We start from the raw sequence: 26,893 nt of genomic DNA, 5'->3' as shown, positions 1-26,893 counted from the left end.
GCAGCTGTTTGTTCAAATGAAGAGTTTGATTCCTTTTAAACTTACCCAGATTTTCCAGCATCACAAAGCTGTACAGTTTGCCACGCTTTCTTCACTCCAGGCGAATCTGTCACCTCACGTAACACAAGTCAAATAACATATTTTTAGGCTGTATTGGTTTGTTTTGTTTATTTTTTTTCCCCAATTACATTTTTACCTTTAATTTTCTGTGATTTTGTTTGACAGGGAATTTTTCTTCTTTCGTTGTCTATGCTATGTGTGCTAATCTGACTTGTGCTATGTCACAAAAGGCTTATGTGCTACATAAGTCCCAACTGCCAATACTATCAGCCCTCGAGGAGGTTTTGAATGCATAGAAGAGCCCGTATACACATTGCAGCTATAAATCCAAATGTCACCACCCTGATTACATGAAGCAGCTTGTGGTGTGCCTTTTACAGGGGCACATTTGAATTTCTGGCACTACAACTAAATTTTGATTGCATTTCATATGATGTACTAATCAAAGCACTTTCCAATATGTGATTTGTGATGTGGCTTCTATAGAAGATGCTGCTTTATGATACCTCACTGGTATTTATTTGACTTTTCCGTGTGGTGAAACAGAAGGGAGAAATTAGTGAAACTGCCAGTTGAACTCAGAGGTGCGGCCGTGGGAGAAGTGACATCGGGACTTGGTGAAAAACATAGAGTTTAGGCACAAAATGAGTGTGGATTTGGAGGATATACATTAGAGACAGGTACCTAATTTGGCAGTTGCATACCCCTCTCAGCCTGAAATTGCTTTGTTGGTCAAACCCTGGTGTGTGTGGAATACAGACAGTCAGCAGTACTGAGATTTCCTGCTAGTAAGAGCCTGGGGACTTTACTTGTATTTTCTTTCACAACTCAGCATAAATTCAGATATCTCCAAACCGTTCCAGATATATTATTTCTGATGTCCATCATTAAACTAATTTAATTACAGTATTAGACTGTTTTAGATAGAATATATGTCAGCAATACTAAATTGTTCAACTAAATGGTACTTCATTTTCTTACATAATTATTTTGATGTTTTAGGAGATGAAGGTGATTGTTTTGGTCGTTTGTCCTTCACTACTCCTTTTCTATAGTTTCCTATCCTAGAAAAAAAGAGACAGCTTCAAGACATGTGAAATAGTATCTTTACTAGCATATTTAAAAAAAAAAAAATCTAAAAAAAATTCATGAATTCATGTTCCCTAACGTGTTTATACTAAACACATGGAGAACATGACCACTTGGTGCTACAGGACTGGAAGAACATCTATAATTGTTTACATAAAATATTAAAACCTTGAGTTTTAAATGCTATCTCATTTTCTTACAGTTTTTAATTTACTTATTAAATTAAAATAAGAAACTTTCTACTATTTATTTCCCTTTCCCTTTCTTCTTCCCTTTCCCTTTCCCTTTCCCTTTCCCTTTCCCTTTCCCTTTCCCTTCCCCTTCCCCTTCCCCTTCCCCTTCCCCTTCCCCTTCCCCTTTCTTCTTCCCTTTCTTCTTCCCTTTCCCTTTCTTCTTCCCTTTCCCTTTCCCTTTCCCTTTCTCCTTCCCTTTCCCTTTTCCTTTCCCTTTCCCCTTCCCTTCCCTTCCCTTCCCTTCCCTTCCCTTCCCTTCCCTTCCCTTCCCTTCCCTTCCCTTCCCTTCCCTTCCCTTCCCTTCCCCTTCCCCTTCCCCTTCCCCTTCCCCTTCCCCTTCCCCTTCCCTTTCCCTTTCCCTTTCCCTTTCTCCTTCCCTTTCCATTCCCTTTCTCCTTCCCTTCCCTATGAAGCAGACTATTAACATGCCTGTGACTTTTAATTAAAGCAAGCACAGCTTTTCCCATCAGAAAAATAAAAGTGATTTCCCCGTGAATTGTTCACTTTCAAGAGCTGGTTTTTTGTTTGTTTGTTTGTTTTCTGTATATGCCATTTCAGATGCTGCACAACAAACACGTGATGGTTCGCGTCGGAGGAGGATGGGAGACTTTTGCGGGTTATTTACTGAAGCACGACCCGTGCCGAATGCTGCAGATCTCCCGGGTGGATGGGAAAACTTCTCCGATCCAGAGCAAATCTCCAACCCTCAGGGACATGAATCCAGACAATTACCTGGTTGTTTCTGCCCATTACAAAACCAAGAAGGAGATTAAGTGAAATAAGCTTCTCATGTGATCGGGACTCTATGTATGTAGGTCCAATTTATTTTCTCAAGTGTAGTAAATTTAGCTTCTGCTTTAAAAGGACTTTGGAAAATTTAAGACAGACTGGAAATGGCAACCCATTTTGAAGATCTTCGAATTGTAGAACTATTTATTTCTAGTACTGTATCTTTTATAGCAAATTACCCTCCATAGGCTAATTACTACAATCAGATAAGAAATAGACATATATTTTTAGCCAAATTATTACTCTTTAATATGTGAATGTATACTTAGAGTTACATAAAGGAGTGGATCCTGGTAATGGAAGAAAATACACAATACAATATATTTGTATGAAAATCTTGATTTTTAGGCTAGTTGAAAAATATATATGCAGGTGGAAAATGAATATTTGTGGAAATTATTTGGTAATGCCGCTTGAAACGAAATAAAAATTGACTATTTTTATGGGTTGCAAGATTTTCTTAACCAGTAGAATATAAAGACTTTTTGCATGCCATATGACTTCCCAAAGCAATTACTTTTTAATACAAAAAAAGCCCAACAAGCGCCCTGCACATCTACTCTTTAAAGCTAAACACAATTCTCAGCGCTAGATCTGTATGTCAATCCTTCCTGCTTTTTTTAAGAAGTTGCCCAAAATAGAAGCCCCAGGGGAAATTGGGATGTTGCCCCTTCCTCTATCAGACAATAGACACCCCGTGGTACGGGCGCTGGACCACGAAGGGAAGCAGGAAAAGATGCCCAACCCTTTGACCCCAGGAGGGTCCTCTGAAGACGTGAGTCCCTCCCGAGCCACAAAACACGATGCTGTTCCCGAATCCCGGCTTTTCCTTCCCGATTTGTACTTTTGTTGGTCATGCCAAACGTGAAATATTCATTACCCTGTCAGTAGAGTGATTCACGTTCTTGTAAATCACTCACACACCTCTAAAATAGCTGAAGGCGTATGGGGGCTTAGTTCATTATTTTGGCTACTTTTCTATGTTTATATTTGGTAATTTATGTGCCTTGTAACGTCCTAGAAAAATCATTTTATAGGATTATTTCACTGACTGTATAAATTTGAGCAGAACTCAGTTGTTTCATTAAAAATGAAATAAATTTTTTTTAAATACTCATCCATTTTGGAAGTCTTATTTGTTATTTGTAATCTGTGTTCCCGCACTTTGCTACTACTGACTGGATGCCTATAATATCCAATACTGCTGCTAACCTAATAACACGGTACACAGTGAATGGGACAAGCATTCACTTACTACAGGTAGTAAGTAGATTGTATTGAAAATTAATTCTCCTTTGCAGGAAAAGAAAATACCAAAAGCATTCTTGAAATAATATTTAAGTACCAAGTGGTATTTTTCCATATTTTTTGAAGTTTAGTTTCAAAACACATCCTTTTGATCTGTTCTTGTGGTCTTTAAAATTAACCGCAGAGGATCTGCTGGCCGGGCAGGATCAAGACCTTCTTCTTTCATGTTCTGTGCCGTATTAAAATCAGCACATTGTGTTGTAGTTCTGTGGAACCCTTTTACCTCGCCATCTAAAAACTTCTGCTAAATACAGACACGTCACAACTGCTTGGTTGCACCATACTCAGGTACACATTCAAACGTGTTTTGGGAAAGAAAAATGGCAGCCTTTTATTCTTATTTTAGAGATGTTTTCTAGGCAGTTTAAACATAAGCAGGAAAGCACTTGAAAAGCCATAGGAAGACCCAGTTCTAATAGAAGTAACGTATGTAGCTCTTATGGGAGCATAAAACAGACCATAAGCAACACTATTCTTAAAAATGCAGCACAGCTGAAAACAAAACACCTTCTTAATATATGAATGGAGAGATCTGGTTTTAAATGAACAGAGGAAAAAGAAAATAGAAACAACTTGTGAAAGTGTCGGATGTTTATTTTGAAATAACAGTCACTCTTTTAAACGTAAATTCTTGTATTTCCCTCATCCAAGATAAAGTTTGCATTACTATTATGTTTTTTCTTTAAAATATTTGAAGGCATTTACACGCTAATAAATTCAGAGCAGATAATTATAAAAAGAGTGTTTTAAGGTTTATTTTAATATTAAACTTCAACAAGTGAGCCTGTTAAATCCAAACCAAGATTTTAAATTAAACATGAATTGCTTTATGTGCTTGGACTGTAACTATCAAAATGGTATTTTTTTCATTCAGGGTGCTCAAGCATCTTAAAAAAAAAAATCAGATTAAACCATTTCCCGGCTTGAAACTTGAACTTAGTTGCAGAAAGGGAGACCTATAAAGGACCTTTTACAGCATTGCCACTACCACCTAATCTGTGTAAAAAGCTGCAGGTGGGACTCAGTGCATTTGATGCACCTGGTGTGGGTGTGGATTGCAGAGGAGGAAATTAAAGCATCAATAAAGCAAATTAAAAAAATGTGGTAGGCTAGTGAGCTTTGGGGGAAGGGGCTGGCAACTTCTTATTTAGAAGGTAAGTGTTACTAATGATATAGAAGGTGTTTTCTTAGGGTGTTATGTCCTGTAGCAGTGTAGGAGTTGGGGAATTTATTGTGACTTGGACTGCTCAGATGAGTTAGGAGCCTAAGGCTTATTTTAAAGAGCTGAACAGCAGGATTCTAGAGGTTTTTGTGCCACGGTGTATGATGTGATGGTACTGAGTATGATTTTTAGGTGGCTGAGCTGGATGGCAGGTTACCAAGAGGGGAGACCTGCAGCTCTCATCCCCCCCAGGTGAGGGAGGCTGTGCTGAGACTGGGAAATAGTTTCTTTTTAAAAGGTGATGAGATGCTGAAATGCTGAACTAGCCATGGAAGGCGACTATAAGGAAGAGTGCTGTGCAGTGATTTTTGTTTATTCTATCACTGCGTAACTCAGCTGAATATGAGTGTTGAGGAGGCTGAAAATTCTAAAGAGTTGAGCTGTTATGAGCTGCAGTGAAGCCTTCTCAAAGTCCTCATTGGGTTGTAGAATAAACCCCATGGGAACTCCTGCTGGCTGTGAATGAGTAACTGTGCTAAAACTCAAGATGGCTAAATTATGTGAGATTACTTTTAAAAACTACTATTATTGTATTATGTCAAATAAGCATTGCCATGCTGGAAGCAATGAAGAACTAGTTTGGAAATGTAACTGTAACATCTGTTAATGCTCATTACGGGAGGTACCTTCTGTCACCTCCCTGTTCGTGTATTAACTGGAGATTTTCTTCCAAGCAGGATTATTTACATAACCGATTAAGATTTTTTTATTATCTTTGTTACAGTGACAATTGCTCCTTTCTTTGTGTTACCACCTTTTTCCGAACAGCATTTTAGAGGCAATTTATAAAATCTATGGAAACTAGTTCAAGGGCTGTCAGTGGGGATGGGTGAAACAGGGAGGTGTCAGTATATGCGTGGGAAGGTTTAGCAAGTTTCTTGTAACTTAAGATGCAATACTGAATTAATTACATGCGTTCATTCTGGAGCAGGGAAATGAGCTGTTTGTGGCACCACGGTGTTACAGAAGCGTTTGCTAGAGACATTTCCAAGGGTTTGGTTCTTTTGGGGCTTAGGTTTTATGCTGCCTTGTTAGTGCAGATACGCAGTACCTGACCGGGAGGCGGTGAAGTGGGGTTTTTTTGGCTTTGTGTCTCCTACTTTCTTAGCCTGTGGTATGTTAGGAATCTAACGCAAGGTGGAACAGACACGTGGGATCATGCGAACATTTATGGAGCTGGAGAGGTTTTTCCATCCCAGTCCAACTGTTGGCACCGCTTGTGCCTGATGAGCTGAGTCCCTACTATTTAGTCTGTCCCTGTGCCAAGTCCACACACTGAAGTCATCTTGTTTCCTAATGGCCTGCAGTGGCATGACCTACCCCCATGGAGACGCAGCTTCTGTGTCCTCCCAAACCCCAGGGGTTCCACCCTCAACACTCTCTCCCTGGCATCATCTTGCGTATTTTCATAACACACAGTAGCAGGTGGTTTCATTTTCTGTTACTCCAGCAAAGGTGATGCTGTCGCAGTCACCAGGAGTCTGCGCTTTCAGTTCAGCTTACAAACACTTGTCTTTGCTGCAAGTATTCTGAGTGATCTGCAAGAAACTGAAAATGCTTTCAGAAGGTGGAGAGAAGAATAATGATGGTACTGGTGTGAAGTAAACAAAACGTCCACTGCCCAGATAATCTACACAAATGGGTGTATTTTAACTGCCTCTAAGGTGAAGTAAACACCTAGGATTAGGGAAAATAAAGGCAAAATTCCTATTGTGTTTCATATTTACTCAGCGTGGTGCTAAGTGGCAAGAAAGAGGGGAGGTGTCTATTTCTACAGGTACAGAGCAGCTCTGTTCCACATACCTCTCAGCCTTACCATTTAACTACACTTAGGTAGCCATCAGTTGTGTACTGCTGGGTTTGTTTTTATTCTGAACTGAAATCAATGTTAGCAAGAAGCTTAAACCAACATGAGCTGGTTTTATTTACCCAAATAATTTCTCTGAGTCAGTTCAGAGTGGCCATTCAAACAGTTAGATGGGTATGGTGTAGGAACCTCTTTATCAATTAGCTTTTTGCAATATAGAGCTATGTACCCCAAATCCTTTGTGTTTCTTAGTTGTAGGAATAATGTTGACATTCAAAGCAAGGACTCTTAAGAAGCACAGGCATATCTGGTTTTTACTTAAAGGATGGAGAGAGAGCAGTATTTTCTTCTATGGTAATTCTGAATTGCAAGAATTGCCTCTTGAATACAAGGTCTACCCAGTCTGAGGTGATTCAGACCTTTCCTCCCGCCTTTGAGAAAAGCTGCCAAAAGAGGCTGATGGTTATTTCCTCCCAATATAGTTTTTGGGGGAGCAGCATGATGGAGAGTGAAAAGAAGAATGGATTAACTTTGAAATATCCCAAGTGACCAACCAAGAAGTGTCTTTGTCAGACACCCACTGTGTCAGATGTTGGATTGAAATTCACGTTTCAAATGAATGGTTAGTATATTTTATTATATTTCAATGCATTTTCATTAGACTTAAAATTCACTATGACCAACTAATACACTGAAGAGAGCAATTGCCAGCAACCAAAGGAAAGTGAAGGACACGGCCTTTTAGCTCAACTCAATTCCAGGCTAAGCCAGGAAGCTCATTGTGTCAGGTCTGTGCTCCTAAGACAGTGTGAAACACTATCTGGGGAGGTAAAAGAAGAAATATTTAGTTTAAAAAAAGCCTTTATAGCCTAAAATAGGTCAAAAATGGGGCCAGTAACACACTGAGGCCAAGCAAAATGCTCTCTGGCTAAATTCTCAGTCTTGATCATGCTGCAACAAATCTCCCTCATCTATCAAGGCAGCAGCTCAAGGCCACTAGTTTGAAAATCCAGTTGTAACATCACAGTTTAGGTAGCTCGAAATAATCAAAGGCAGCTTCACATTGGAGAGAGGGATTACAGACATTGCTGGTACTGATTAAAAGTCACAGAGCGTTGGGTATTTGGCAAATATTACTGCACTGTGACAAACCCACCTAGATACTACAGAAAATTTAGGAAATGAACAATCTAAGAGATGATGTAATAAGTCTTTTGCATTTTTCCAAAATCCTCAGAAGTGCAGCATTGCCCTCTTGTGGTAATAAAGGAAAACAATGACAGTATTTTTAATTTAACTTCCAGTGTTCATTATAAATACTTACAGAATCAGAAATTCACATCAGAAAATGAGAACAATTATTAGACTCGTAACAAAACAGCTTTCTTGCTATGCAAGTATACAGCGTTTATAAAGGTTTCTATCTTTTTCAACTAGAGCGACAAAATGCCTCCATTTTCAAGGGCCCACCGTGAATCTGCTTTCTTTTCTGAAAAAGGCACTAAATCCCTAAGCAGCTCAGAAGTCATTAGGAAACTGAACAGAAATGCTGTCACCCGCATATTCAAATATATCTATTTATGAACAGCTTTCTACGTAAGGACTTAGGGAAAATTTGAATTGTAGAGCTTGAAATAAGCATTGAAAACACCACGTGGGCACCTGAGCTGTGCCTAAGCCAGTCACACACAGACATACATACATACATACGTTAACTGACCAGACAACATACTCGTACGGACTGACTACAGGTAAGGAGAGCACTTCCACGTGAGAAAACCCATCTCCCCACCTTTGACAGGCAAGCACTAAAAACATGCACGTAAAACAAACAAATTTGGCCAAAACTTAGTGTTCAGAGTTAGTTCTTAAGTTTCTTATTGGATGTTTCCACATCTGTCCTCCCACGATGGCAAAGTACTGCTGGGTCTTCATATGCAAACAGCAAAAGCCACATGATGGGTAAGTGCTGCTCTGCTGCAGAAACTGGCAAGTTATTGGCAGTAAACATCAGTCTTCTCTCCGTAAGTTGTATTTCTTTATCCAACCTGCCACTAAAGACAAAAACAACAAAATGCACCACAGGTTTGTATGAAGATAAGGGAAATAAAACAAAGAAAAACCCATAAAAAAAAATCACAAGGCTGTCTAAAGACAATAAACTCCCTATTATAGTGAAAGTGAGAAACATGTAGCCCACCAGCAGCTTCTTACACAAACTCCCACTCCTGAGTCATTTATAGCAATAAGGGAAAGAGGCAAAGGCTTAGGAGGCCTGCGTTTCAAAAAGCAGATGCATTTATTGCCTTGGAGAGATTTTAACTCTTCATTACATCTCTGTCTGGCTTTCTGAGACAAAGTTTATATTAGAAAAGTGGTAGTAGTAGCAGTAAAGTCATCAGTTTCTATGCTGTCGCTATGGGTTTTTTTGTAAAAAGGTACAGGTATGTGAAACCCAAAGCCATTCCCCTACTTAGATCAAACATTTTCTATAAACTCTGAGGGAAAGGAGACAATCTCAACTGGTACTGAAAAGGGACGCTGAGTACAGGTCACCTCGGTGGGGAGGTGCCCAGTGCTGACTACTGTAAAACTGATGTGTTGCAAGTGCAGAAACTGGGGAAGAAGAGGAGGGGAAAAAAGAAAAATAAGCTCTCTGCCATCCTTGCTGCCTTTGTGCCCTAAAATGAAATCTCATTGAGAACACTGTGTGATAATGACACATACTTCCACTACTATTCCATTTCCCTTCCTCTTGCCTTTTCCTCAAGTTATTCGCTCTTGTAGACGACAACAAAACAGGATTTTCTCAGTGAATATAAGAACAGCTGCATCATGTTTCTTTTTTGAACTTACTCTTAGTCCTCCTTCTCCTCCAGAACCCGAAGCTGCCATTCTTTTTTCTATTTCTTCCTGTTTCTTTTTCTTTTGCTCTACAGAGTAAACGTTCTTAATCCCTCGAGAGGAAGCCTGGGAGAAAACACATTTGGGTAAGACCACTTAGTTCTTTTTCTGGATAGAAACCAAACTGCAAGTCTTGGCCACAGCATTTTGGGAGCTCTGGTTTGCATGAAAAGAGTGAAACATCAAGGAATGCTATTATTACATAAACCCAGACGTTTCAGGATGCTTCTTCATACTGTGAGCTATTGGTATGCGAAGGTGGTTTGGTTTAATATTGTTATTATATCCAGGTCAACATATTTAATGCCTGTGTAATTACATGTACCTGGTTTGCATCCTAAGATGCAAAACCAGAACTTCCCTTCCCAAAAGTCCCATCAGTTTTTAGTCTGTGGTTTGGTTTTTTCTATAGTCAGGGCCTATTCTCACCCTTTCTAACAGAATTAACTGGGAAGAGACAATTTGGACAGACAGAACTTACAAGAACTTTAGCTGTTTCATCATTCGTTCACTTCTTCCATCTCTTTTATCAAAAAAGGCTCCCTAGAGAATAGGATCTAGATGATGGAAATTGGAATGACAGCTTCTATTCTACCACTCAATAAGCGGGCAGAGAAAGTCACAAGCTCTGCGTAGTTACTAGAGAAATCGATGGGAACTCTACATGTGGGGGAGAAAAAAGGTTGTGTTATTATAGTAGTGCTAGCCCAGGCTGTGAGAAATCCAACTTCTAAATTGTGATCTGCGAGAAATAACCTGTGTGACAGTCTACCCTTCAGCTTCTCAGGATGTGTGGAGAGCAGTAGGACACAGATGCGAAACGTTGTCAAATGCCTGCTGCACATCCTCATGGTGAGTCTGATGAGGGCCTGGACTAGATGGTAGGAACACCTGAACTACAAACAGTTAACACTGTGAACCTAGAAAGAAAATGTTTTAAAAACTGATTTTTAGCAAGTTTAGGGTTCTGATGCTACAGCATAAGCTATGCACAAGATGTGAAAACCTACCAAAGGAAATCAGCAATGCTCTCACCTGAAATTCAAAGCCTTGGTAACAAGCGCTATTCTCAACAGGCTACTATGGCAAATCTGACCAACAAATACTAACTTGCTCAGAGCCTGTGATTTCTCGCTTTTAGACAAGTGGCGTTCCAGGCGGGTTAGGTACCCAGACTCTCTCTACAGCACCCCAGAAGGAAGAACATCTCACACCATTTCAGGCTGAATAACGAACGGTTCAGAAGCACGTACAGGAAAACACTACACAGGGAAGAAGATGTGATCTACTCCCTTATCCCTCACAAGGGGGAAATTTAATTAGACTACCTGCAAGACATCTCTGTTGCTCAACATTCAGAGGCTAAAACACTCTCATAGTCCTGAAAAATCTGGTAGATGTTTTAGCTCTTTCGCTTTTAAGAAAACAAAAAGTACCATAGAGTGATAGTTATGTTTTTCTTTAGCAGCTGAATGGTTACCATGCAACTCCAGAGCCATCTATAAGTTGTTTCGTTCCTCCTTCCTCCCAGGGAAGCTTTTTGTCAACTTAAGAGCTATAGGGGGATGTCCCTATTTCATACACTTCTCAAAAGTGTATTTCCTACAGTTTTGCTTAAAAGCCCTTTGAGATTTCATGACACACGGATTGCTTTTAGCATGTAGTCGGACACAAAATAAATAGTTTTTAAAGAGGGACTCTGAAGCACCACTCAGCTGTTGCTCTAATTATTCACCAAACTCCCTTAAAACCAGATCAATACGGTCCTCGTCTATAACGGTCGATTTTTAATTCAATACATAATGTCACTAACACTCATACAAACAACATGTTCCTCTTTCCTCATAGTTCAGCTGTGATCTGTAGTCACATTTTTGATTTATTGCAGATTTTGTATAGTTATAAGCCTTTTTTTTTTTGAAAAGAACAGAAGAAATAGGCTTCCTAGTTCTACACTCTGCTAGAATATTTGCACCCTATCTCTTCTAAATTTAAAGATACTGAAGTAGTTAAAGATTAGCAACCTTAAAAAGACAGAATAAGTTAATACTTCTTCTTTGCTGGAATTTGAGCTGAGAAATGAGCTCAATTGTTGCCAGGTTGATAAACTGAACTTGCAAGTGCCCACCACCTGCATTTGTAAGAGAAATACAAGTGCAGAACCACTAGAAATTGCCACCACAACAGCTGTTTGACAAATCCAGTTTGGAATATTTTTCAATCTTTCATATTCAAGTTTTATAGCGGGGAAAAAAATAATGTTGAACTTGGTATTCAGTTCTTAGTTTATTTTCTAACTACTGCAAAACTCCTCCCATTCAAACAAGCTCGGTTATCTTGTAATGGTCTCTGGGCACTTACCTAGCAGTGAAACGCTACTGCAAATACATATTAAAATAGGACAAAGGTAAAACATTAATAATATTATTAAAATATTTAATGGCGATTCTCACAATCCAACCATGGTATCTAGTGTTCCTCCGGAAGCCTGAGCTATTTTCCCCACAAACCAGTTACCAAAATGCATTTTGAATAAATGGCATTTTATCAGACATTACCTCCATCTGCCTCTTTTCAGCAGCTTCTGCTAGTTGTCTTCTTTTTATTTCCTAAATAAAACGTGAAAGACAGTGAAATTCTATCCCAGTACAGTCTGTACATTCTTTTGAAAATCTTAACTTCTAAATATGACTCAAATCTGCAAAGCAAACTGCCACAAAATGCCAACCTTAAGTCATTTAGCATCATCTTCCCCCCCGGTTGCCAGTCTGCAAGAACAAAGTGGTTTTAATGACTAATGTGCTGGAGGAGCAGCTGCCGACATATCTACAGTCAAACCCCACCAGAACTCTGTATTCAGCTGCCTGCATGACGCCTTCACTCCAAAAAATTCAGATTGGAATGAGAAGGCACATGGTGCGAAATGCCTTTTTGCAGTAAAAGGAAAGTAAGTCAAGCAACTTGACTGTTTGCTTTCTGTCCCCACGCTACTATTCCTGCAGAAATACGTGCTTGGTTACACGGCACCACGGTGTCACATCACGCTGTAGTTGCTTGTTCTTTGGAAAATAATGGATATTTAGCAGTTGGCTCTTTCAAATCAAGCATTGACTGTGTATGCTTGTGGTTAACAGCCAAGGATTAAAATTATTACAAGACTATGTACATTACCTGTTGTGTGGGGTGGTGGTGTTTTTTTGTTTGTTTGGTTTGGTTTTATATACACACACATATATACATATATATTTCAACAGAGTAATTTCTGGAGACCAGTACTCATAAATAATTAGCAAGATGCTTCAACCATGAATCTCACTTGACGTAATCAAGCCCTTAGTAACCTTGGTCCCCAACAAACCTGGTAAACTGAAATTCTTAGAGACATCTAAATGTTACTGCGGAGAAAAATGGCTGAAGAAGGGCTGAGCTGAGCAATACATGAAAAATACTATTCTGCGACAATCTTTTTAAATATGTCTTACATATAATGGAACTCCCTAAAAATCAGTTGTGATACTTTTCAATCACAGCGGTAACTGTTGGCAGGATTTGTTCATGACACCCCTGCTGTCCTTTTCTGTCTTGTTGCAGGCTTACGGCATATTTACACTAGTCAAATATTTATCATGATTCTTTAGGTATATTCAAAGTTCCTTTTTCTGTGTTCAAAGGGCAGCAAAGAAAATAATGTGACAGATATTTCCCTTGCCCAACAAACCCACAGAGATGGGTTCTGACCTATGCAGGAGAAATTTCACAGAATCACAGAATGTCAGGGGTTGGAAGGGACCTGGAAAGCTCATCCAGTGCAATCCCCCCATGGAGCAGGAACACCCAGATGAGGTTACACAGGAAGGTGTCCAGGCGGGTTGGAATGTCTCCAGAGTAGGAGACTCCACAACCTCCCTGGGCAGGCTGGGCCAGGCTCTGCCACCCTCACCATGAAGAAGTTTCTTCTCAAATTTAAGTGGAACCTCTTGTGTTCCAATTTGAACCCACTGCCCCTTGTCCTACCATTGGTTGTCACCAAGAAGAGCCTGGCTCCATCCTCCTGACACTCACCCTTTAAATATTTGTAAACATTAGTAAATTTCACCCCGTGAAGGTGAGGTAAAAGTGAACATAACTGTGCACTGGAGAGAAAAGCAGAGTTTCCCCGTTTCTGGTTAAAATAAGGGGCACCTTGGCTTCGATTATGTCACAAACCCTCCACACAAGTGCCAAGGAAAGGGCTGGGACACAACACAGGGAGGGTACGCGGTGCCAGGCCCCGGGCCGGGGGGAGCCCCCGCAGTTCCCCCTCCGGGGCCTGGGCCGAGTCTCCCCCGCAGCCGCTCCCCGGGCACCGTGAGGCCTCGCACCGAGCGCAGTCGCGGAGCCTCGGCCCCACGTTAAGGAAGGCGGCCCGTTCCCCCCCACCCCGCCCCGGCGCCGCTGGGCGTCACCGCCCGCTCACAAACAACCGGGCGGAAGAAGGGAAGAGAGCGAAGCCGCCCCGGGTCCGCACTCACCGGGTCGGGCGTCTCCACCACGTCCTTGACGGCGCCCCCCATGCAGGGCAGGCACAGCCCCATGGCGGCCGCGGGCCGGCGGCCGTTGGAAGACGGCGGCTGGGGAAGCAGCGGCGGCCCCGGCCCCGCCCGCGGCCCCACGCTCCGGCAGGGCCCGCCCCGTCATGGGGCCGGGCGCGGCGCCCCGGGCTGCCGGGGGCGGGCATGGCCGGGCCGGAGAGGCCGGCGGGGTACGGGGGGCGGTTCCGGCGGGCCCGCGCTACTTCCCCCGCCTCGGGAATTAAACTAAATGAATTCGATTCTGTTCGGACAAAAGGGACAACGGTCTAATTAACGTCGAGCTCGCCCCGGTAAACATGATACGGGGATTCAGAGCCCGCTGGAAGTTGTTTCAACGATTCCCCGGCCCGGTGCTGCCCCCCGGCGGCGGGGAGAGCGCACGGGAGCGCTGAGCGCTGCGGGACGGAACTGCTGGAGAGTCCGGCGCAGGGCAACAAAGATGATGGAGTGGAGCATCTCCCGGGGAGCTGGGGCTCCTGAGCTTGGAGAAGAGGAGACTGAGGGGTGACCTTATTAATGTTTATCAATATGTAAAGGGTGAGTGTCAGGAGGATGGAGCCAGGCTCTTCTCGGTGACAACCAATGATAGGACAAGGAGCAATGAGTGCAAACTGGAACACAAGAGGTTCCACTTAAATTTGAGAAGAAACTTGTTTGGGGTGAGGGTGCCAGAGCCTGGCCCAGGCTGCCCAGGGAGGTTGTGGAGTCTCCTTCTCTGCAGACATTCAAACCTGCCTGGACACCTTCCTGTGTAACCTCATCTGGGTGTTCCTGCTCCATGGGGGGATTGCACTGGATGAGCTTTCCAGGTCCCTTCCAATCCCTGACACTCTGTGATTCTGTGTGGTACTGGGTATACTGGTGTCATGCCAGCTCTCACCCGCCGCCTTTGAAGCTCTGACAGGATTGTGCTGGCGTCTCAAAGGTTTTGATTGAAGTGGAGAGAAGCTGCCAAATTAATGTATACTGTGATTAAGTTATAAAAGATGTACCCATCATTAAACAATTGACATGAGATAAATGCTTTCTGGCCACCTGCAAAACGAGGGGATGTTTTTCAATTTTAGATCCTTCTGCATGACAAGAGGGAGACGGAAGATTAAGTGATACATTGTTTAGAAGTAGAATGCTTAGTTTATATTTAACTAATAATTAATAGATGTATTGTAAGTAATAAACTGAACAGTTATAATTAACATAATAAAATATTTCTTAGTATAGATGTATGTCAAAGTTTTCAAAAATTGTAATATATATGTAATAATTATGTGAATATAAGCAATGCAAGAGCATCCAATCTTTGGAGCACTTACGGAAGATGATCCTCAGCACTGATAAAATAAAGAATGCCACTTAACAGTGTAATTGACTCTGCTGTTAAGTTTATTTCTCTGTTTCACTGGTGAAAGCTGGTGCTGATTTGCCTGTTGTCAAACCCTGGTCTGCTCTGCACTGGTGTGGCCTTCGTGTTTTTGGTGACTGATGATGGAACCCAAGGGAATGACAGGAAGATGTGCCAGGGGAGGGTCAGGTTGGGCATTAGGAAAAGGTTCTTCACCCAGAGGGTGCTGGACACTGGAACACGCTCCCCAGGGAGGTGTCCTGGCCCCAAGCCTGACAATGTTCAAGAAGAGACTGGACAATGTCCTCAGACACATGGTGTGAACTGTGGGTTGTCAATGCAGGGACAGGAGTTGGACTCGATGATCCTTGTGCGTCCCTTCCAACTCAGGACATTCTATGAGTTTCTTCTTTCCTATTACCCCATTGCAAAGCTGCACAAGCTGGGCTGGCTCAAAGAATAATTCATGTAGTCATTTCAAATATGATGGGCTGCAAGACAGTAATTTTTCGTATATTTTGCTGAGTCAGCTTAGATTTACTCTAAAAATTATATTATTGCACTCACTTCAGTTGGGTTCTTTTCCTTTTTAAAAATCCTGTTTCAAAATTTGAAAACAAAGCTGTTTATTTTCCGTTTAGAAGAAACAGTTCTTACTGTAGAAGGTGACTTGAGGATAGAGATCTAATAAATAGAAGAGGAAGCTTGGTCTACTTCTGTTTCACACCTACTGAGCAGTGGAACCGCTTGGGACACAAGGCATTGATCCAATATGTGCTTAAGACTTTTCAGGATTCACACTTGTTAAAATTCATGTTTCACAGATATGTTTTAAACTGATTCCTGACCATTTGTGGGTCCCTTCCAACTCAGGACATTCTTTGGTTCTGTCAGTGTTCTCACGCAGCCTTGGCCTGCAGCCACCTCACCAGTCAGCACCAAAGGCCCCTCCGTGTGCTGCTTTTTCCACAACAACAGCCAAATCAACGGGTCAGGAGGGATTCTGAGCAGTGCAGGGCTGGGTGGGTTTGGCAGGTACCTGTGCAGGCCTTTCCTTGTGCTGAGGTGACATGTGCATCTGTGTCACCCAGCAGCTTTTGGCCTTTTTGACTTGTATGTGTAGCGGAGGGAAACATAATTCATATTTTTTGCTAATAATTTCTGTTCATCCTGAGATGTATGTGACTTTTCTTCCTATTTTAATATATCCTATATAAGAAAACTACTGGTTTTAAATGGATTGATGCTTTATTTGATGTTCAGTCTTTTGTCCTCTCTGAAATGGTTTGCTGTGGCTTATGGCCAGGAGCTGCCATACAAGATTTTCTGTCCTTGCAGGCCTACATTGGTTTTCTTGATTTACTGATACCAAGTTTTCAAAAAATCTGTTTTCTGGCTGTTCTAGTATTTCTTTTTCTTAATGTTTTTTCCACCTTGTCTCCTAGCTATTTATAGTTAACTTCAGCATCACCCTGTTCAACAACATTTCCTGAATTTGGGCGCCAGTTTGTATATCCATCCCCAAGGATGATGTGGAGAGTGTAATTTGTATTCTTCACAAACAGTGCAACATCTACCCAGCTTCTTTCCCACCTCTGTGATTTTGAACATGGTGTATCTTTTTGCACCGACGTTCTGGTCCTGCAATTTATTCCACAACCCCATGATGTCCTACATTATTGTCAAGTGCTGATTTAAGTTGTGTTTGTTTCTTGCAGCTATAATTAGCCATCAGAGAGCATTACTGCATTGCTGAACTGAGGACACAAGTCACAACGTGGTCCTGAGCTTTCTGAACTGAATAACAAAAGTCTGGCTGCCATCAGGCTCCTCGAAGAGGGAGCAGAAGGAGGCTCAGCTGCCGCCCATCACTGAATAGCGAGACTGAGATTGTCTGCAGGAGCCCATAAAAGCTCTGAGAGCAGCTGAGCTGTGTTGTGTTGGCCTGGGAACTGCAGCAGAGTGTAGTGTAATATCTGCTTTGAATTGAAAGCATTTATTTATTTTTTTAATTTTAGTTGTATGTATGCTTAGTGTTTGTTAAGCTTCAGGTTAGAGCTGAGGGGTCCTTGGCTGGTTGTGACACTTGATCCATCAGCTGAGGGTCCCCGAGTGCAGCTAAAAGACACTTTTCTGCATCTAAAAGGCTTAGAGGAAGATTGAAGTACATTTGGGCAGAATTCTGCGTGGAGAAAGTGCAGCTTTCTAGCAGTAAGAAGCGGTAAAACACAACTGAAAAGGTGAGTAGTTCAAGCAAAACTTCAGTTCTTTGCAAATGCCTTCATAAGGCAGTCAAGAAGTTGTTTAATGAGAAGTAGTAGGAAATATGGTAACTTTTTGTTCTGTAGAAGAGGGCTTATAGATTATCACTGAGGGTTTTCAAGGCTTGTGCTTTTACAGTTGAAGTTTTAGAGAGAACCTTTCGATAAAGTCACTTAGTTTGAGGTTGTTTAGTAACTGGGGCTTCCTGGGATAAGCTTAAAGAAATTCTGCATCCATGTAGTTTGAAATGAAATCAACAGAATATGTGCATGAAGATACATTGATAACTAGTGATAGCTTGAAAATTGGATACAAATTCACCTTTTGGGGGTAATTTGGGCTCTATATGAGCGAGAAGCAAGCCCTGCTGTATTCCGGGAGCCGGGTGAGGACTGATAAAGTTCTCTCTGGCCTGGAGCAGCTGATTCTCCAGGGTGTGTGTGTGTGATAGCACCAGTGAAACAGATCTGCTCTGTGGTTTTTGGCTGAATTAATCTGTGTTGCCTTGGGAAGCTTATCTGAAACATGCAGTGACAGTTGACTGTTTTTCTTAGGAGAGAGTCTCCTAGTATTTCCCACTCAAGCTCTGCTTTTCTTTCTCCTGGAAACTTCCTTCCTCTGAGTGTGAACAGTGCAGAGCATCCTGCTGTCCTTTGCCTGTAGAAGGGATGAAGCTCATCTTCGTCAACACAGCAGCGATCAATTGACAGTGAAGTGTACTCTTAGCAATTATGGGTTGCTCTTCAATTATGTGCTTGAGTATTTCTTGATGCTGTGAGATCAGAAATAATGTCTGGTAGCTCAGTAGTAATGGATGATTGGAGTTTTTTGGTTGTTAGTTTTAGTGGTTTGGGTTCTTTTTTTGGTCCGTTTCCCCCACTCTGCTAAATAATACCGTAGTGGCATAACTTTAGGAAGAAAAAAATGCAAGAGACAACAAAACCCTCCCACCAAAAAACCCCAAACCAACCAAATAAAAAACCCCAAAACAAAGCCAGCCAACCAACCAAACCCACACATACGTAACACTGATGTTAATCATAGTAGCACGTTGTGTTTTAAATGGGGCTGCTGCTAGGCTGACCAATTAGTGTTTTGGTTTTTTTATTATTAATTTGATGAATTGTGTGTAGGGAGTTTTGAGTATCTGCTTTAACAAGAAATACATATTAAAAATGTCAGTGGGTCTTCTGCTGGGTTGTTTTGGCAGCTCATTAGAGAATCTGGTGATTTGTTAATGGTTCGTTTGTAACAGTTTACTTATGGTGGAATTTGTGTAAGAATGGCATTGAGTTCTGTCATAATCAGTGTTGATTGGTCTCTAACTCTTCTCAAAATCCAGCAGGTGGTACTATTGACACAAAAATTTCCTGTGTTTCCCAATGGTATAACTGCACCCCCAATTTATTGTTTTGTATTGATATTACAGGCAGTGAGGCTTGGAATAGGAACGCAGATGCTATATCAGCTACATTTCTGAAGTGCCAGAAAGCTTTTCACAATAACTGACAGGGGCTGCAGGGCAGGGAAAAGGCAGGTTTTACCCTGCACTCTTGTGTATGCAGAATAATGCAGGTACAGGGGAAATTGTTTCAAAAATCCTGGCCAAGAGACTCACAGGTTGATGATTTTCATTTCCAAGGTGACAGTCTTTACATAGTACTCAGTCTGCCCCATAAATGTTTATTTCAATACCTCTGTCTTATGAAACTCTTCATATCATTGCACTGCTACAAAAAAAATCTATCGAGTACAAGGTCTGAAAGGGCACAGTGATTCTAGTGTTGAGCTTTGAACAGGGGAACTTAGCAGTAATGAAGGAGTCATGTTGTTGTTATTGCATGTAAACCTAGAGAGAGAACCTATTTCTGAGTTTTGCAAGTTACCGTGCTCATTTAATTATTTAAAAGGAAACCTTATTGCTGATTAAATTATAGATGGGAATTAACTCGGGAATGTTCAGTTACTTGCTATACCTCTCTTCCAGCTAATAGAAATATTCATTTGAATTTTAAACTTCAGGCAAGTGGCTGCAAGAGTGGCTTTGATGGCGTTGTAACTGTGGTTTGGGAATCAGCAGGACTTGCTTTCACCATGGGCGGTTTTTTAAAGCAACAAAGACATGTAGCCCTTTCCAGAAAAGGTGTGGGACGGCTCAGTGCCAGGCTGTCCGCTGGAGAAGTAACTGCAGCACCTGTGGACATTTATAGAAGACTTTGCCGCTCTGATGTGTTACTCTGTAGTCATTAGCTGTCAGTTTAAATATCACTAGGAGAGGACTGGAGCCGATCAATACCAGCACTGTCACTGCTTTCTATGGGAGCAGGCGCAGCCCCGAAAAGTGGTGATGGGCACGGTGTCTGTCAGGGTTGGTTAGCGAAGCCTCCAGCTCTGATGCTCTTCTCAGCAGTTTTGCTAAGTCAGTCCCACCTCAGTTATTTCTCCTCTGGCTTTATTGCGTGCCACCATCATCTCAGAGGAGTGAATTAAAGGGGAAAATCAATTTCTGGTTGCGGAAGAGTTCTTTTCTCTGTAAATGCCACCTGCAATAGAGAGGAACATGCTTAAGAGCCCTCTCAGTTATAGAGCAGCAGGTCAGGCTGGAAGGGAGAATTTCCACCTCTGTCCTGTCCTCTTCAGGGCCATTCAAGTGCTCTATGAAATATCTATAATCCAGACAATAAGTGCTTAGCTGCAAGAAACAAGCAGGCTGTGCTGTGCCTTGGGTGCACTGAAGATATTGAGATTGCCAATGGTGCTGGTATTGGACCCCAGCTGCTTTGTTCTGCCTCCTTCCTTTTTGGGGAGATTCAAGGATGGCTACATGTGTAAAACCTTCTGTCCAAAGGACTCTGTGTACTGGCATAATTAACTAATAAACCACATGACTCTGGTTTTTATTCAGATCATGAAATATGGAGATGTAAGTTCATTCTCAACTTGGTGCCCTCTTAGTTCCTTTGGAGTCCATGGTAAAGAAAAGATAAACATCCATTCTTACTGTTTGTGGGCCAAGAGAAAAGAGACAGTTGCATGGGGTAAGCACAGTTTAGTGACCTACTATTCTGTATTTTTTTAATAGACATGTATTTCAAGAGTTAAATCTGATAAGAACTTTAGATTTGTACCTGTCTGGAAACATACGTTATGAAAATTTCTAGGTGGTGTCTAGTTTTGGACTATTTAAAAAGCTAGCTCTTAAATCACTAGCTTTATACAAAAGATAATTTATATATGTGCGTAATAGAATATAAGCAGTGAAATAATAAGGAACTTTAATTTTTTTCCTCTACTTAGATGCACGTAATTCGACACAAAATGTAGGGAAGGACGTGGGATCTGTAAGGAGCGTTTCTATGAAAATACACAACTAATGCTTGATAGCAGATTAAATGTGCTAGATCTTAACATCATTGAAAGTTTGAGAATATTTTTAAATAATGTAGCAAAGCTGGTTTTTTAGAAGAAAAAAAAAACTATTATTCTAACTTCTTCTAACCAGAGGTGAGTGAATATGGTATAGTGCTTAATTATAGATTACAGATGCAGACATCCAGTGTTCACTTCATGAGCTTCCTCAAGTTTCTTTTTATATTTTAGTTTAGGGATTACTGTGAGTGTTGGAGTGCAATCCAAGCTCTGTCTGATCTGAGAGTTCAGATTTCATTGAGGGCCATGAAAGCTGAGCTTTAAACTGTGACTTAACTTCATAAGCTTTCAGCTAACCTAGGTAGTTTTCCTTCATTAGTGTTGAATCCCTTTATATTAGTTTCCCATCTTTGGGAATGGATTGTCACAATCTGCTCTACAGAAGCAAGACAGCTCTTCAGATTTTAGGATGTTGCTTGTTTCTGGCTATAAACTTTCATAGAAGCCTTCTGTCTATACACTTCTGTGTGGGGGAAAAAAAAGTAGAAGGTGCATTGAAATTTCTGGGAAAATTCAGTTTACAACTTGGTGGCATATCCTTGAATAAAATGTGTAAAAAGCACATGGAAATCCTGCTTGAGTGACTGTCCAGCATCTAATGATAAAATCTGAATCCTGGTGTAACTCCTTCAGGTTTCTTTTCTAGGTAAAACAAAGGATATTTTTAGGTGCTTTGCTGAGCATATTCATTTGATGCATTTATCAGCCCGGAATACCTCGGTTAGACAGTAATTGGGACTGCCAAAAGAACATCTGTTTACAGTCGCCACTTCTAAGGATAAATTTGCATCATGAAATAGCTCACGCTCGAGTACAAGGGCAATTAAAACCGAGAAGGAAGATTTCTCTGCTTTTTAAGGTCAATTTATACTCTGCTTGCCTTTGTGCCGCTCCACAGTTTGAAAAATCACTGTGCGATGGGCTCATTTACCAGACATGCAGCAATGCACGTGCTTTCTCCCTCTAGCCTGTTAGCAGAGATAGGCTCTGAGTTATTTGGCATAAAATAAGTTCTAAAACAAGTAAAAAGCAGACTGTTTTCCCACAATTGAATGAGCAGATGATGCCTGGCCTTTGTACATCTCTGTCCCTGCCTGGGGCACTGATTTAATTTCTTGGGTACAGAACGGAATTAAACTCTTGCACATCTGGCTTCTGCATGTCAAATAACCCTCACTGGTTTGTCAGAGGGTTTCACGGTCTGTTTTCTGCTATAGTGTCTGTATTCTCAGAGGCTGGTGCGGCTTTAATGCACCCTATGAAAATATCATATTCTTGCTGGAATTTTGTCCTGCTCAGTGGGGAGCACTTGGATTCACTTACACATTTTAAATCATTATTGTGGGGTAAGGCAGAACCCAAAAGGTGAAGGACACAGACATGCATTTCTCTTTCTCTCATACTGTAAATGTGACTTAAAAATTAAGACTTTACTTTAAGAAAAAAGTAATACACTCTACCTGTACTGAAACAAAGCATCAAAAATTGATGCTTGCAGTCAGCAGGTGCTGGAGTGTCTGACAGCGTACTTGGCTGAAATCTACCTTTTTTCTCTTTTATTTTTTTGGGTAGAGTATCAGACTAGATCTTAAGGATAAAAATTTTAGTGATATGTAAATGATTCTGTTGCCAGAACCCATGGGTGCATGTTCTGGCATATATTTGAAATGTTGATGTTTCGTGATCAATAAGGTCATGGCAACCTGTCTGTGTGATTCCATGAACATGGTGATATTTCTTTGTGTGATTCCATTAATGTAGTGATTTCTTTTCCTTAATTATGTATGTTCCTCCCTTGTTTCAAGCAGATAAACTTTACCTAGACACATGGGCTGTGTCTAGTGATAAATTCATGAGTAATGATTTTAGGATTTCATTTACAGTGTAATGTCATGTAGTAGCCTGATAAATAGAAATTGGAAAACTAAAAGATAAAAATAAATTATGGAACATTATGACAGAGTACTAGGAAGTTCAAATAATTAGACTTGTCAGAGTTATGTGGAAAAAGAACTCTTGCCAGACTGTTAGAATAAATAGATATAATTCTGGTAGGTTGCTTAACAATAAATGGGCTATGTAATTTCTTTCTTATTCCATATGCAATAGTGTGTTTTGTAGGAAATAATATATATAAGCCTTAAATTATATAAACTTCTGGTTTCTGGTCCGAATGACGATATTTAATAAAGGCTCTAGGAATAATTGAACAGAAGTTGTTGTGAAGGTATTATAGGTTGCGTCTTGGTAACTGTAGTGAAACTTGAAGTAGTGAAGACATGGTAAGCTCACAGAATTTTGCCTGTATATATATCATGATACCAACAAATCTTGTTGCAGTGAGTTGTCTTTATTCACTGGTGTTTCCAGACATGGTTGCTGCAGTTTTCGGACCACATTGGTTTCTGAGACTGTCAATATTTCAATCCCATACTAGAAGAGAATGACAATGGGAAGAAGATGTCATGTTCTCAGACCTTTACTCTTCTCCGACATACATCATGGTAAATCAAGTGTGTTCTTACTAATTCCCAGCTGAAATGCAAAGAAGCAGGCCATGAGCTTTTCAATGATAGCAAAATCCCATGTACATGTTTGTATTTAGAAATACACTCAAATGCTTAATGGGCACAAAAGTAGAAAAGCTTGCTTGGAGGATAATGGAGGGATTTATTTTCATTGCTATAGGAACTCCCTGAGAATTTGCCTTGTCTCCCAGGTTGCTGGTTCAGAGCAGGCTGGTGGGAGCACTGTTGATATGTGGGGAAGGAGATTTTAGAGCTGATCCTGAGCAGAACAAGCATTTCACTGCCTGGAGTGCCGAGCAGAGCCGAGAGTAAACCTTGTCAGACACAGCCGACACACTCATGTTTAGTAACCTTATCCCTTCATCCTGTGACATTTTAACACATATACTCCCATGTGTTTCATGTCTCACCAGCATTTCAACTTTCATGTTCTTTTCTCTCAGCTGCTTCTTGTCTTACAGTTTTCCAACTGCTTTTGTCAGCAATCTTGCAAAATCCTCTGTCCACATATTGACCGTGAAGAAGAATGGTCTCAATTCTGCATTTCTACATGTGCTTATTATAGACAGAAGCACTTGTGTCACTTGGTTAAAGTTTCCTGACACTCAGCATGAGAAGATTTGGGTTTCAGCTTTTTCTAATGCTGCCAAACTTGAGCTGCTCAGACTGAAATTCTTCATGTGGGTATTTGCCTCAGGCTGCCTTTCTTTGAGGAGCTCGAGCAAAAAAGTTTCGCTACTCTGGGTAGTATTTGGGATGCTTATTGCAAACAGCTGCCCCAAGACTCTTCTGGTGTCAGGGATGCGACTTGTGCAGGGTTAAGATGCCCCCTTGAGAACTGGAAGTACTGGTCAACATTGGGAACACAAGGGAGCTTTGACTGGTGGAGGAAAAGATGTGCAGGTAGAAGAGTAAGTGGGAAACAGAGCCGGCATGAAGCAGTTACCACTTTAATACTCTTGACTATATCTTCAGAAGCAGCACTCGCTATTTTTAACTGGCTGGAGCAATTAAAAAGAAATGCTGTCTTTTCTGTGAACCAGAGATCAAATCTGTAACTTGTTAGTATAGTGTTTCCATGGCAACGCTTTGCATGTTTATTCTATGTAGTTGAATGCAGAATTTGTGTTCAGACAAGATTTATGTTCCATGCAAGTAACAAGTTATCACTTTAAAAACTGAATTTAAAAAATTATGCCCAGCTACTATAGATTGATATGTACTTTTTGGTGGGATACTAATTTATCCTAGTGCTGAATGTGAGTCGTTTCCAACTGATAGTTGACTACAAATAAATGTGAATTAGAAATTTCTCGTTAGGCCTGCCCAGCTATCAGTCAGACTTGCTTTATGAGCAGTTTTTCAGACTGTGAAAAAGAGTTTTTCCAAGCACTACAGGTTATACATATGCTGCTACAAGTCATGGTAATAGCATCTGTAGAAAAACATGCCTTGTAGAACTAGCAGGCTTCTCCTTACCCTTTAGACTCAAGGAATATCAGTGAAATCCAAGCTGCAAATTAGTCATGAATATATGTTTTGCATGATTGCAAGTTTGCAGTTTTTCCCAATATATTTTCAAACCATGTATAAAATGAAGTTGTATGAAGTGTGAATCTGAGGTGCAACTGAAATAGATGACTGTGTTATCAAAATTTAATATCATATTACAGGAGCCATTGAACTGCAGCAGTATTGGATATGGAGTGGTCACCACCGGAACAATTGAGAACTAATGTGGCACTGTGGAAATTGTTAATGCTACAGGTCTTTCTGCTGACTGCAATGATTTGCTAAATACAGATAAAATAACAAATAAAGGACAATAATAAGCACATCATCATAGATGGATTCTATACATCTTTTGAACTGACTGCGGCAAAACATGTAGTACTGTCTTACTGAGGTTTTTTTCAATATTGCTGTTGCGTTTCCTATTTATCTCACTTTTTGGGTATTAATTTGTTAACGACTAATTTCAGCTGGTATTTATTTATTGGCAGAAAAAAAATGCATCTGGATTGTGAGGATGAGAGGTGTAACTTATAGCTGTATTTAAGGAATTTATGAGCCAGAGATGGATCTCACAGGTATGAACTGTACTCACAAGATGGTGGCAATTGTTAATCAGATTAATGAGAAGTATGCCGCAATGTCCTATGAGGCTGTGTTATTGATACGCTGTATAAATTGAAAATGATCTTTCACAACATTTTCAACCTGGTGCTTTTTAAAAATATATTCCAAACTGAATTTAGAATACTATTTGTATTCAGTACTTGAAATTAAAATGTACAAATCTCGTAAGGGAAACCGTTCTTCCCTCCCTTTCTGTATATATGTACATGCACACACACAACTGCCAAGTGTGATGTTTTGACAAGTTCTGTAATCGCAACACGTCTTCTGTCGGGCACTGGTGAGAGCCCAAATTAAAGCAAACCAAGAGGGATGCTGGTGAGCACGCTCCAGAAAGCCAAGACATGACTTGGAGAAATACCAGTGGAAATTATCTTTCAGCTGTGAAAACATAAAGTGGTAGGTAAGAAACAGAAGAGGAATGATATAGTACCATTAGATATCTGATTATCTGTGACGGAATTTAATGGTAAGCGAATAATCACGGTATCATTTGAGCACAGATGCTTCTGGGTGTCTCAGGAATTACATCTAGATATTTGAAGAATGGCTTGTATCTCTGTTCTTAACAATTCAAAAAACCAACAGCTGCCTGTTTGGGCAAAAGAGGAGTTTGTAATGATCAAGGTCCCACAACTCTACTTATTATTCTACAAAAGAACCTATTCTCAGGACTTTGTGTCATCAGACCTACTATTATGTTTGAACAGTAGTGCAGACCACATACTTGTATCATTAGAGCAACCAATAAGGTAAATTAATATGGTTTCCTATTTATTAGCAATAGCTGCCTGTTGGATTTCCTTTCCACACCCCCAAGCTTTCTGTGGTCTATTTAAGCACCAGAAACACGTTTTGAACCTGAAGAATGTTCTTTTCTGGCTTAAAACTGTGTGGATTAAAAAACTTGATGCCTTTTAATGAGGGAGTTTGTCATTCAGTCCAAGTGACTTGACACAAAATGAGGAAATTCAAAGTCCCAGTAAACTTCAGGGCTGGCAAATCTGGTATTTCATGGAGTGGGCAAAAAAACCATCCCTTTTCAATAGCTTCTATATTTAAGTTGCTTTTGCCCATGAGTTGTAGCCAAGTCTTCCATTTAGTTGTGCCATTTGCTCTTTCTTGGTGTCGTTTAGTTGCTTTGGGTGAAGAAATTCTATTTAATCGAGGTTTTATTCTGTTCTCGTACTCCCTTGCTCCACCAGAGTTT

At 40.8% G+C, this 26,893-nt stretch overlaps 2 protein-coding genes and 1 long non-coding RNA gene across 12 annotated transcripts in view; 2 read left to right on the top strand and 1 right to left on the bottom strand.

Annotated features, from left to right (window-relative positions):
• GAS2 (growth arrest specific 2) overlaps window positions 1–3,288 on the top strand; it is an 89,152-nt gene extending 85,864 nt beyond the window's left edge. For all 10 annotated transcript variants that reach the window (XM_005499338.3, XM_065065483.1, XM_065065479.1 and 7 more), the window contains one exon: window positions 1,941–3,288. In XM_005499338.3, the coding sequence (XP_005499395.1) occupies window positions 1,941–2,159 (219 nt within the window). In that variant the 3' untranslated portion in view covers window positions 2,160–3,288. The remainder of the gene's footprint in view (window positions 1–1,940) is intronic.
• A 3,829-nt stretch (window positions 3,289–7,117) lies between these two features.
• On the bottom strand, window positions 7,118–14,177 carry SVIP (small VCP interacting protein). The gene is made up of 4 exons (XM_065065487.1): window positions 13,924–14,177; window positions 11,971–12,021; window positions 9,365–9,478; window positions 7,118–8,562 (listed from the first exon to the last, which is right to left on the bottom strand). Exons 1-4 carry the CDS (start codon window positions 13,984–13,986, stop codon window positions 8,548–8,550), a joined length of 243 nt encoding a protein of 80 aa, XP_064921559.1. The 5' UTR covers window positions 13,987–14,177; the 3' UTR covers window positions 7,118–8,547.
• Window positions 14,178–17,205: 3,028 nt separating this feature from the next.
• On the top strand, window positions 17,206–25,857 carry LOC110354996 (uncharacterized). The gene is made up of 2 exons (XR_002407293.2): window positions 17,206–17,565; window positions 25,218–25,857. It is a non-coding gene; the product is annotated as an uncharacterized LOC110354996 (long non-coding RNA).
• Window positions 25,858–26,893: the final 1,036 nt, after the last annotated feature.

The sequence above is a fragment of the Columba livia genome, chromosome 5 (assembly GCF_036013475.1).
Source record: "Columba livia isolate bColLiv1 breed racing homer chromosome 5, bColLiv1.pat.W.v2, whole genome shotgun sequence".
Taxonomy (NCBI): domain Eukaryota; kingdom Metazoa; phylum Chordata; class Aves; order Columbiformes; family Columbidae; genus Columba; species Columba livia.
This window is presented reverse-complemented; position numbering and strand designations above follow the sequence as displayed.